Source organism: Crocuta crocuta, unplaced genomic scaffold (genome assembly GCF_008692635.1).
Source record: "Crocuta crocuta isolate KB4526 unplaced genomic scaffold, BGI_CrCroc_1.0 scaffold32, whole genome shotgun sequence".
In the NCBI taxonomy this organism is placed as follows: Eukaryota; Metazoa; Chordata; class Mammalia; order Carnivora; family Hyaenidae; genus Crocuta; species Crocuta crocuta.
In genome coordinates this window covers 9428585-9442035 of record NW_027529424.1, presented here as the reverse complement: position 1 = coordinate 9442035, position 13451 = coordinate 9428585, and the positions used below count along the sequence as shown (strand labels likewise).

General features: G+C 40.7%; 1 protein-coding gene across 1 annotated transcript in view; it reads right to left on the bottom strand.

The window, feature by feature from the left end:
• GDI2 (GDP dissociation inhibitor 2) overlaps positions 1-13451 on the bottom strand; it is a 33091-nt gene that overhangs the window by 17315 nt on the left and 2325 nt on the right. The window contains exons 2-3 of the mRNA XM_077758542.1: positions 4134-4241; positions 1207-1306 (exon numbers count right to left, since the gene is read on the bottom strand). Coding sequence (XP_077614668.1) covers positions 1207-1306; positions 4134-4241 — 208 coding nt within the window. The remainder of the gene's footprint in view (positions 1-1206; positions 1307-4133; positions 4242-13451) is intronic.

Below are 13451 nucleotides of genomic sequence, written 5' to 3'. Positions count from 1 at the left end.
GCGCACACGCACACACGCACACACACACACACACACACACACACACACACACACAGCCTTCAAAATATTCACCATAATTCTAGATGGTGAGATTCTGGTTATATAAATTTAATTTCCTTTCTGCTTATCTGTGTTTTCTAATTTTAATAAAATAATTTTATTACTCATATAATTTTAAAACTGCTTACAATTTACTTCAAAAGAATTTCAAGTAGGTAACTTTAAATTTCAAAGAAAATTCAAAGTTCTTTCCATTCAAAGAAACTACAGGGGAGCCTGGCTGGCTCAGTCAGTGGAGTGTGGGACCTTTTTTATTTTTTTTTTTAACTTTTTTAACGTTTATTCATTTTTGTGAGACAGACAGAGAGACAGTATGAGCAGGGGAGGGGCAGAGAGCTGGAGACAGAATCCAAAGCAGGCTCTAGGCTCCAAGCTGTCAGCACAGAGCCCCACATGGGGCTCGATCCTACAAGCTGTGAGATCATGATCTGAGCCGGAATCGGATGTTTAACCGACTGAGCTACCCAGGCACCCTTGTATGTGTGACTCTTAATCTTAGAGTTGGGGGTTCAAGCCTCACGCTGGGGGGTAGAGATTACTTNCCTTTGAGGAGAATGAAAGGAAAAAACTGTAGAATATAAATTCAAAACCAAAAAATAACTAAAATGACAAAGAAAGGGAAAAGGTGGCTCATCCTTTCATAGATGGAACATAAATAGACTTCACACCAACAACTTGGTTTTTTTATGTCAGTTGAGAAAAAGGCACTAATATCACAGGAACTTTGCTCTTCTAATTAAAAATATGAGAAAATATGTGAAAAAATAGTTTTAAAAGTCTCCAAACTAGGAAAAAACCCTGTCTCTGAAGGCCCAGTTACCCAAGACCGTCAGCAAAGCCCAGAGAGACGGGTCTGTGGTGCGTCCTGAGTTTGCGCCTCCAGAACCAGCTGGGGAGGGGTCATCCCTCTCTCCATTCTTACTGACTCCAGGGGCCTCTAATGGACCATAAGATACTCACCAAACTGTCGCCATTCAACAAAATCTATTTCCACATACCTGGAATAAAACTCTCTGTCAAGAGTTAGTTTCTACTTTTAGTAAAAGGTGAAAGATTTATACGATCTGAAGAGAAACCAGAGTATAAGAGTTAATTTCTACTTTTGAACCATATTCATAGTGATAAATTTCAGTTAGAATTCTTTACCATTGGCCATAAGGAACTTAGGAATTAAGTCAACATTCCAGTCTCTTCCTCTCCCCATTGATGTTGGTGGTGCTCCTGGTATTTTAAATCTCTTGTATAACTAAAACCGAAACAAAAATTACCCATAATGTAACATAATCTTCATTATGTTATACAACTATTCAGTGTAACAGGGAGTGTCAGATAAAGTTTTTAGAGAAGTTCCAGTACACATCTAAATTAAATATATTACTAAACAAATGAACCCAAAAATAAATATTACAGAGGTACTATTTCTTACTAGCAGAAAAGAATATAAAACAACTTGTCAATGACATATAGCTCTGCAAATATACCCCTTATTTCTAGAAATCTTGTTTTTTATTTTTTAAATATTTATTTTTGAGAGAGAGAGAGAGAGAGAGACAGAGACAGAGTGTGTGTGTGTGTGTGTGTGTGTGTGTGTGTGTGTGTGTGTACACGTAAGCAGGGGAGGGGCAGAGAGGATCGGAAGGAAGCTCTGGGCTTGAATTCACAAACCATAAGACTGAGTTACCCAGATGCTCCTGTAGAAATCATTTAAGCTCATTCTCTCCTGAATAAAAAGCTAACGAAAGGCTTACTTTTTTTAATGTTTATTTTTGAGACAGAGAGAGTGCACAAGCGCACACACACAAGTAAGGGAGGGGCAGAGACAGAGGGCAACATGGGGCTCAACTCCACAAACGGGGAGATCATGACCTGAAGTCAGATGCTCAACTGAATAAGCCCCCCAGGCGCCCCAAAAGGCTTACTTTTGCTTCCATTAAAACTAAATTCTGGATTTTTCAAATAAAAAAAGACAAAGTTAGCTCCAGTTAATTTATAACCTATATAAGTGAGCTGAGTAGGAGCTCTAGATAAAAAGCAGCTTTTGGGGCCCCTGGGTGGCTCAGTCGGTTAAGTGTCCGACTTCGGCTCAGGTCATGATCTTGCGGTTCGTGGGTTCGAGCCCCACGTAGGTCTCTGTACTGACAGCTTGGAGCCTGGAGCCTGCTTGGGATTCTGTGTCTCCCTCTCTCTGTCCCTCCCCTGCTCGCACTCTTTCTCTCTCTCAAAAACATAAAAAAAGAAAATTTTTTTTAAAAAAGCAGCTTTCAGTCTAAAATTTGGGAATATTCATTTGAACTCATGAATTGCACTGCTAATGTGGAGGTGAATGAGCAAAGTTGGTATATGTCTACTAATAAAAATACCCAAGTCCTTGAGATATATTCACTGGGGGGGAAAAAAAGCTTGTTCATCTTACTGAAGATGAATAAACATACTAAGCATAGAAGGAATGGTGCCAACATATCACTCTACACATAACTTACATTGAAGAGATCTCATGGTCGTCACCTTAACTAGGGTCAAGTTCAGCATCATGAATAGTGGGGAAATTTAGACATTCTGCGCCTCTGATATGACGCAATATGAAGTACACAGCGATGCTTTCTTATCATAAGCTAGCTTGAACTTTTCAAAAGGAAAAAAAGTGGGGAGATTTTTGTAGATTAAGAGAATAAAGAGAAACAGCACCAAAGGCAATGTTTAAACTGGTTAAAAAAAAAGTGGGGGGCGGATGCCTGGGTGGCTCGGTCAGTTAAGAGTTTGACGTAGGCTCAGGCCACAGTGTCATGGTTTGTGTGTTTGGGCCCCAAGTAGGACTCTGCACGGAGTGTGCGGCTTGCTTCAAATTCTCGGTCTCCCTTTCTCTGCCTCTCCCCCACTCACTCGTGCACACGTGCTCTCTCAAAAATAAACATTTAAAAAAACAAAACAAACAAAAGCCCACTACCATACACAATATAAGACATTTTAGCATCAGTGGGAAATTTGAATATGATCTGGATATTACTGTTAATTTTCTTAAATGTGATAACGAATGATACTGTGATCACATAAGAGAATGTTATTCTTAGCCAGTGAATGCTGAAAGATTCAAGTCAAGAATCATGATGTCTATTACTTTTAAGGATTCAAACCAATAACAAAAAAAACACAAGCAAATATTGCAAAATGTCAGCTGCTAAATCCAGATGGAAAGTTGATCCATTGTTACTATTCTTTCAACTTTTCTGTAGGCCTGAATACAGAAAAAAATTTTTGATAAAAATATGAAGTCTATCTTATCAGTCGCTGGTGACATCTACAGCTCTCCTATAAAATACAGTACGGCTCGTATCCACACATGTGGCTGCTGAAGAAACCTCACAGAGGAAAAGTTCGTAAAACACACTTCTTTATGTGTGTTTTAAATACTATTACTATTTGTTTTATTGTGAACAGAAGCAAAAAAAAAGAAGAGTGGATTAAAACACAGGTGCAAATTAAAGAATAATGATTATCTGTTTTTAAAAGACCCAGATTAAGAAATCAAACATGAGACGGCGACCAGGGGCCCCGCAGGCACCTCCACACTACATCATTCTGCTCCCGTCACCCGTGAGGCGTCTATGGAGAACACACGGAAACGCTTCCCGTGCCCACGTTCTAAACACCTGGGAAGCAGGGCAGGAGAGCAAAAGGAACTAAAGCTCTGGAGTCACACAGCCTAGGGTCCCAGCCCATCTCTGGGACTGTGACAACACACATCATTTTGTCACCTGGCAAACAGGGATAAAAATACCTCCCTGAGTAACAAGAAGAATACATAAAACCAAGGGCAAAGCCCGGCGCTGTGCCTGGCACCATCAGATACCCATCGCTAGTCTACGCCTGTAGGTCAGGAGGTAAGAGGTAAGTGCTCCCGGGGGAAGGCCACAACTGAAGTCTCTACAAGCCCTAAGCTAGCAGCCCCCTTTGAAAAAATAGGTTACAGATAATCTATTTAACAAAACAAAATTAAACCTATCTATAAGGAGTAAAGTTGAGATTCACAAGTAAAAGAGTCCAAGAATGGAAGGCACGAGTAACGTAATACTTACATCTTCCAGAGGTGTTATAGACGCACTTTCTCCTCCGTAATACGGGTTTCTATCCATGTGAAGAACTTTCTTTCCATTCACTGACATTATACCTGACAGGATGCATTCCTACAGGGAAAGCAGAAGTATCTTCAAAAGGAGTAAAGCACTATAGCATGTTTCACACAGACCCTTTTTTTAAAGCCCCTCATTAAACACTCTTTTATGTATGACTTAAGGACAAAGCCCTAAAGTGACCAGGGTTCAAAGTGTGGTCTGTGTACCCCCATGGGCCTCAAGGTTAAAACTATTTTCATAACGCCAAGGCATTATTCACTATTTTTCCACTGCGGTGGCATCAGCACGGAGGTGCAAGACCAGCCGTAGATAAAACGCCATTAGGGCAGTAGCTCCACTCTGCTCTAGTCATTATATTCTCCACCACCAGGAACTCAGGCTGGTTTACGTAAAAATGTCCTTGAGGAAGCATTAAAATTACCTTTGTTAGGAAAAAAAAAAAATTAGGGGCACCTGAGTGGCTCAGTCGGTTGGGCGTTCGACTTCGGCTCAGGGCATGATCTCACAGTTCGTGGGTTCGAGCCCTGCGTCGGGCTCTGTGCTGACAGCTCAGAGCCTGGAGCCTGTTTCGGATTCTGTGTCTCCCTCTCTCTCTGACCCTCCCCTGCTCACGCTGTCTCTCTCAGAAATAAATAAAACATAAAAAAAATTTTTTTTAAATTGACCTCTGTTAAATATACATCCTTGAATGCCCACCATTTTAATATTCTGTGTGACAAATTGGGAAATCCACATAAAGTAACTCTGGCTTGAAGAAAACCATTTGTGCAACTGATTTGTAAGCTGAACTAACCACTTTTTTGTTCATGGATCTTTTTTTCCCTTTATTGTGAGAGAGCACATGTACAAGTGGGAGAGGGGTGGAGAGCGAGAGTAGAGAGAATCTCAAGCAGGTGTCACACTGTCAGTGCAGAGCCCAACACAGGGCTCTGTCTCACAAACCATGAGATCATGACCTGAGTAGAAATCAAGAGTTGGATGCATAACAGACTCAGCCCACAGGCACCCCTCACGGATCGTCATTTTTATTTTAAAAGACTGACCAATAAATTATTACTCAGACCTAGCTATATGTCAGATGTGGTTTCAGACTTCATACTACAATCAATATTTTTTAAAAAACCACCTGTCACTAATATTTTGGTATAAAGCAAAGAATATCCACAAAATGCGAATGGCAATTAAAATACTCCTCCCTGTTCCAACTACACATCTGTATGAGGCTTGATTTTCTTCATATACTCCAGCCAAGCAGTATCTCACAAAAGACCAAAGCAGGTGAAAATCCAGCTACCTTTCAAGCCAGATATTAAAGCCATACAGTCTGCACATTAAAGAAACATGCAGAAAATGTATAACAATAATACTCTTCTCAGGATGTTTTTGTTTTGGAAGATACAGTTTTACTTCATGAAACTGTTATTCATGTTAACACATAATGGGTTTATCATTAAGTGAAATAATATATTTTTTAAATTTCTCAGTGTTGACTTCTAATGATAAGTACTGATAGACATAATCCCTACAAACAAAGCGCTCAGGGTCCTTAATTTTTCAGTGTAAAAAGATCCCAAAGCCAAAGAGTGTGAGAACCAGAGCCCTAAAGGAAGCCTCCAGGATAACCATTAATAAGTGGCAATAAAAAGAGAATTATAAACAACTACTCTCAAGAAAAAGGTAAATAAAGCATGAATATACTAAGATATACCATATCAAGATGGAGGGGGAAAGGGAAAAAAAATCAAGAAAGAATATGATTCATGAATTAATGAGAAGAAACACAGAGATGGGCTACACATTCACTCAAAACCTGTACCATGGTTTTGGTGTCGGGGCTTCATCTTTTAAAAATAAAAGGGAAATTTCATGTATCATCCTAAATCCTAGGGCTTTCAAATTTACCCCAAAGACCTACATTAGCAGAGAACAAGCTCACTCCCCTGGAAGTCTGACTTTGATACCTTTATTTTAAAAATTCATAAGTATTTCAAATTGTACTCCATAATGTATCTATTCATTTTAGTATTTTTGAAAGGATTTTAATTATTATCAGTCTCAAATTTTATTCTAGGAAGTATATCATTTATTTAGATCAAGAACCAAAACACTATTGAGTGCTCCAGAAGATCACTTCATGCCCTATTCCAGTCATAACCACACCCCCACCCTCCTCATGATTTCTAAGAGCAAAGATTTGTTCTCCTGGGTTTTGAACTCAGAATAAATGGAATGAATCATGCAGTATATCTTTTTTTTGTATATACTTTTTATTCAACATTGTGTTTACAAGATTCATCCATGTTTTGTGTGTTCTTGAAATCACTTATTCTCACTGCTACAGAGCAGAGGTCCCCAAAATACAGGAGTCAAGTCCAGCCTGCATGCAATTCTCATATTTACTGGTAAACAGCCATCCCAATTCATCTGCATATCGTCCATGGCTGTTTCGCTGTCCCACAGTAGAACCCTGGCTGTCACAGAGACTGCACAGCCTGAAAAACCTAAAATATTACTATCTGGACTGTTACAGAAGGTCTGCCTAACGCTGCAAGCAGTGGATGGATCTCAGCGTGTGCTTCCCACTTAGCATCACCTGCGAAGGGGTGAGACCTGTAAACTCTAAGCAGGTTCTCAGACTTCGCTTTGCATCCATATCACCTGGAGGGCTTATTAAAACAGGCTGTAGGGCTTCCATACCCCAGAACTGGGCTGGGGCTGAGATTGTGCCGTTCTCACCAGTTCCCAGGTGATATTAATGAGGCCGATCCAGGACCAATTTCAAGAACCATTATGAAACCACCGCCACTCCAACTTTAACAAAAGTGAGAATCAACAGGGGATCATGCTAGCTCTAGATTACGGGGTCACGTGAGTTTGAGCCCCACATTGGGCTTAGAGCCTACTTCAACAAAACAAAACTGAGGATCATGCTAAACTGCAGAATTTGCTTGGGCATATCAGGAGTGAGGCCTAACCTTCTGCAATTCTACTAAGCCCTCAGATGTTGCAGAAGCAGCGGATTCACGGACCACAGTTTGGGTAACAAAGGCATCTGGACAGTTCCAGTTTCTGACTATTATGAATAAGGCTCTATCAATATTCTCAATGTGTTTTTATTATGCATTTGTTGGATACATATCCAGGAAAGCACAACTGTGGTCAACGTCAGGAGATACTCCCAACCAGCTTTCCGAAGTGACTGCACCAATTCACACTTTTGTCAGCAGTATATGAAAGTTCCTGTTGTTTCAGATCCTTGCCCAACACTTGTGTTTTTTTTTTCTTTTATAACCACTTGTGTCTTTTTAATTTTAGCCCTTCTAGTTAGGATGTGGTTTAATTTGCATTTCCTGACAACTAATGAGGCTGAGTACTTTTTCATAGTTTACTGATAATTAGTATCTTCTTTTGATAAGTACCTATTCATATTATTTGTTTTTTAAAAATTGACTTTTTCTTACTGCTATATAAGAGTTCCTTTTGGGGTGCCTGGGTGGCTCAGCTGGTTAAGCGTCCGACTTTGGCTCAGGTCATGATCTCGCGGTTTGTGGGTTCGAGCCCTGCGTCGGGCTCTGTGCTGACAGCTAGCTCAGAGCCTGGAGCCTGTTTCAGATTCTGTGTCTCCCTCTCTCTCTGACCCTCCCCTGCTGACGCTGTCTCTCTCTCTCTCTCTCTCTCTGAAATAAATAAAACAGTAGAAAAAAACTCTTTTAAGTTCCTTTTATATTCTGGATAAAAGTGCTTTATTGGGTATATATATTGCAATCATCTTCCATCCTGTGGCTTGTCTTCTCAGTTTCTTAACGATGTCTTGATAAAGAGAACTGAAGACATTTTACAACTACAAAAACCAACCCTAATATTATCAAAAGCAACTCACTTGTTCAAAACACAAAATCCAAAGAAGCAATAACATATGGTTCAACATATTACATGAAAGTAAAATAAAATTTACTATCTGAAAAACAGGTTAGGGCCTAAGTAGAGGGAAACTAAATAATCCCATTTCCAGCCAACAAAGGCAGACTTCAGAGTTCAACTTTTGGAAGCAAAAACACAGCAAGCAAATCTGAGTGTTGTAAACCTTTTATATATAACTTTTCATACTCCCCTGCAAATAAGCCTGATCCACTCACTGGACCACGGCTCTACAGCAAGCACTAAAGATGGAGGCCTAAAAGAAAGGCCTCAATAATTCAAAGATTCACTAAAGTCCAAAGAGCTGATGATAACGACCTTTGAAGGCATCACCTGGAACAAATCAGACAGAAGCTAATTCTATCTGGTCTACAGATTCTTCTAAACCCATCTATAAAGGATTGTTTTTACACTGCAAAAGAATAAAAAACATACTTTAAATTTTGCTTTAAAACGTGAGATGAGGGGCGCNGTTGAACTCATTAATTCATTAATTTATTTAACAGATAAAATTTATCAATCATATCTGGGCATTAAGGTATACATCAGTGATCCTACAATTTTAATATCTTACAAAATTAACAACTCAAAATTAAAACCCAGTACTACTACCTATCAGACGAATACAGAATAACAAGCAAAGCACATTAAAGCCAGAGAAAATACTCCAAATGAATTTCCTTTTTTTGCACTATAAACCCTAGTGCACCCATCATATATGTCAACAATACTAGTAAATTTTAACGGAAAACCTGTATTTTAAAGAATACTAACATACTAGTTTTAAAGCTAACGGATGAGAGTACTCCATATTTAATTTCAAACTCCCCCATAAACGGCCTGAGCAGGTCAAGAATACAAACTCACATCCAGAATAACTGCAAGGACAATACCATCTTCAGAACCCAAGTTCTTTATGATAATGGCACCTGGCACTCATCTGGCATTTCGTGTTCTCCTTCATAAAAAGAGGTAACCAGATCAAATGGCTTAAAATTCACTTGCAGCAAAGTTCTAGTATGTGTAGATGTGTCCCGGTGGGGGAGGGGCCTTATCAATGGTACTAAAGTTCGCTTCCATTCAGCACCTTGCACATAATGCTAACGTTGCAATAATCAGAGAACTTATTTGGACAGCACCTAAACACATTAAGGCAAAATACCTCTTATGTACTGAGGTGGCCTGCATGGTGTTCCTATATATGAACTGTGATCAACCTAAACAGCGTTTCCAAGGTCAGGAGTACTAAATAAAGAGTATCTTGGCAAAAGTAATGCTGAACCCCTTCCTACTTAGAGAGCAAGTGTCAGAGAGAATAGGGCCAGAGTACATTAATATTCTGAAAGATCTTCCAAGTGACCAAACTGAGCACTGACCAAAGCTCCAAACCCTACTGAACTTTACAGTTGTTACAACAAGGGCACCTGGGTGGCTCAGTCGGTTAAGCGTCTGACTTCGGCTCAGGGCATGATCTCACGGTTCGTGGGTTCGGGCCCCACGTCGGGCTCTGTGCTGACAGCTCAGAGCCTGGAGCCTGTTTTGGATTCTGTGTCTCCCTCTCTCTCTGACCCTCCCCTGCTCATGCTGTCTCTCTCAGAAATGAATAAAAAACATTAAAAATTTTTTAAAAATTAAAAAAAATAAAGTTTTACAAGGAAAACAAAACACCAAACAGAAAGTGCACACAAAAATATGATTAGGAAAACAGGTACCTAAAAACTGATACTAAAGAAAAGTGCTTTTTGAAAGCTACGTACCTCGAAATATGAGGAAAACGTATTAACGTCAACCTTTTTAAATCAGTTAATCTCAATGATATATGTCTTACAGCAGTAACACAAAAATAGCTGTTTTCAGCAGAATCTTCCTTTAAATGTCTGTCCCTTGAATGCATTTCATTAAATGCTGTCAGAAGATAATTTTTCTTGAAATTTGGCTCTAATTATATGTTTCCTCCTCAAAATCCTCTCCCACTGCCTTAAAAAAGAGAAAGTGCAAATCTCTTAGCCTACTACATCCAACATTCTTAGCCACAGGCCTTCTTTCTAACCCTACTTCCCAATCCGCCTCTTTATACCTTCTGCTTGAGGCAAAATAAACTCCCTATCCCTTCTATACATCTGTTCTTAATACCAACCCATCCTGCTCGCTCTGCCCGGAAAGTCATTCCTCCTGCTCAGAGCCTGGCAACACTGAGCAGCCAGCCTGCACGCCTCCTTGTGTACAGAGAGGGTTCCCTGCCCGCCTGTCTGAACTGCCACGTGTGTAGCTGTATTACAGCACTCAGTACTTTCTCCTGTTACCTCTGAGTGTAGTTACCCTCCTGTACGAGAAGCTAATTGTTACAGACAAGTGCATTTGCCTTTTTATTGCCCGTAACTGATCACGGTAGTCACAATTTAAATAACTGAAATTGGGGACGCCATTACTCCAGTAAGAGTCTTTAATCCGGTACAGGAGAAGGAAGATAGAGGTAATTGTCGATTATCATCTACATGAGCCAGAATATTTACCCAGTGGTTTTTCAAACCAAATTATCTCATTAGTACCTCTAGATGCTGAAATGTGTCTGATTTTATTTCTGTTCTATTGGGCCAGTATGCTTGAAACTGATTTAAAATACAGACTGCAAGATATCTATGCTTGCCAAAAATAAGACATGTGTACATATTGGCCCTATGATTGCTACTGCAGTGAAAAGAAAGTCCTTTGTCTACAAAACTCTAACATAGCAATGGGTTTTTAAGGAGCAAATCTGAAACGCAATTTAAGATTTTTAAATCAGATATAAAACTCTTCCCTTAAAAGTCACAAAATTTTAATAAAGAAAAAGGGGAAATTACATCTGGGATGTAAAATAATTTCTAAACATTAATACCGAGAATACTGGTTAAGTATCACTCGAGTCCATGTTTCTGTTCATGACCCCTTACCAGAACTATTACGTAGAACAAAACAACACAAATACCTCTAGGAGCTACAAATAGATGTGGAACTAGTTACCCTTTTCTGTACTATTTTTAAGAAAATTCATGAATTTATTGCCAAACCCAAAGTCAATTAGAAGTAGCATCCTAGGTGGTGAGAGGTGGTCTATATACACTGCAGTCAAAAAAAAGTCAAAGTCCCCAGTCTAAGAGCAAAGTAAGGGAGGGGGAAGAAAACAAAAAGCAGACTCCAGAACTAACTCGCTCACAAAGGCAGGCAGTCTGGGACCATTTAATAACGAGGGCCAAGCTTACCAGGGGTCTCAATGGCGTTGTCAGGTCACCGCACAACACAGTAATTAATTCTCATGGTGTGGAATCTTAGTTACCAAGTAAATTACATCCCTTAGTTTTTTAAAGAAGTTGTGATGTCACTTGGAAAGGCTTTTATCAGAGAGCTGTGGTTCTTTAAAGGGATAAGCCTCAATTCCTTAGAAAATTCAGTTATATACACTATTCATTTCTCCGAAGCAGAGAATGATTTTGTTCTAAGTTAACATTTTCTGTCTTAGTAAAGTTACCATCAACATTTGGGGATCACTATGACCTTCATTTCAGAAGGAACTAATAAAAAACAGTGCCAACACTAGGCAACAAACTCTGATACTTTCTTTAAAAGTAACAAGTTAGTAGCACTGAAAGTACTTGACACACTGCCAACCTGCAGTATCTGGTACCCATAACTGACAGCGCATGCCTGTTTTTAGGTTCTTAAACCTCAGGCACTAAATATTTATACTCAAAAAATTAAGACAAAATTAAGTTAAATTAAATAATTAAAATTATTCACTCCAAATACTTGGTCAAGTGTGACTGATTTCAGGGTGGTCTCATTTCCCTTTGAGCAGTCCTTGCGTCACCAGAAACGAGGGTACAAGATTTGCCAGTGTCCAGTCTTCCTGTCACCACCGCTGCTATCAATGATCGTGGACGCTCGGATTTGGGAGAATTCTCAAAGAACATCAGAGACAACAATCTAAGAAGGCTCACAGGGGCTAAAGCTATCCCAGCTGTGGAGTAAGGCAGAAGCTGGTCTGATTTCTAGTTCTACCACTCATCAAAAAGATCACAATCAACCCAAATGAATATTTAAATAAAACGCATCATCTTAACTCAGTCATTAACCCAGTAGGGCCGTGCTATCTTTGACACAAACCGGCGCTTCTGAACCAGGTGTGTCGAAACCTGCAAGAGGGATCTGCACTCGTTTGTCCACATCCAACTGACCTAATCAAGAGCAAATCTGAAAGACCAGCAATAACCGCAGGAAGACAGAACGGGCTCTTACAACAGGCGGGCAGCAACGGCGCCGGTCCCAATCCGCAAAGCCCTCCACAAGCTACACAGCTCAGCTTGGAATCCCAATCACACACTTTAAAAATACTAATTGACGAAAAACGGCGGCACAGCTTGGACACCTTATAAAAACATTAATTGAAAAAAAAAATTAACAGCAGGTAGGCCTGTTCTTTGAGGTATCCAGGAGCCGGCCAACTCACCACCGAAAAAGAAATTCAACCAAATCCCTCGCATTCAAAACGAGTCCCTGGTCTTCTAGGTAAGTGAGCTCCTCTATTTGGTACTGCGGCTCAGCCAGTCACACGGCGGCCTCTGGACTGGTCAGCAGTCGAGAACTTGGCCTCCACAGCAATCAATCCATCAGCTACCCGTTTCTTAGGGGAAAGCCCCCAGAAGACACAATGGAGGCAGGAAACAGGCCAAACAAAAGGAAAACATAGCAAAGGTCAGCGGGGAAAGCATTGGATAGATGAGTTTTGAGAAAACTCATTTCCAATTCTACAGATGCTCAAAAAGTGGGCTGAGAGGGTCGTTTGAAGGAACGCATAATGTTTCTCATCTGAAATAGACGCGGGGATAAAAGGCCAATTTTTCTCCCCAAACCTAAGTCTACCGAGCTGTATCAAGCACAAAACGGTGATTATCCGATGACTTGTCACAAAATCTTCTGCCTGGCTCTGGCAGCCAAAGACGGATGAGCGCGAGTGGCTGAAGTCTGAGTGGGAAACGCCAGAGAGTGGCCTCCACCCTCCCCCACGCTGCCTGGTGCTTTTCCGTTTCCAATCGGGAGGGGCCGTCAACCCATAAGGGAGGTGGAGAAGTACCCATAGCCCAATCGGGATTTTTTTTTAACCCCCCCAGCGAAGCGAAAACCTGTCCTTATCCACCAGGACCGGGTTTTCCATGACCCGGTGTCTCGGTCCACGTTTCGGGACGACCCACTGCGGCCGCGAGCACGGGCACCTGGGCGCTGCTGCAGGCCCGGACGCCCGGGGACGCGCCCGTCGCCTGCCGCCCCAGCGCCCTGCAGAGCACGGCCCCCAACGACGACCACAGG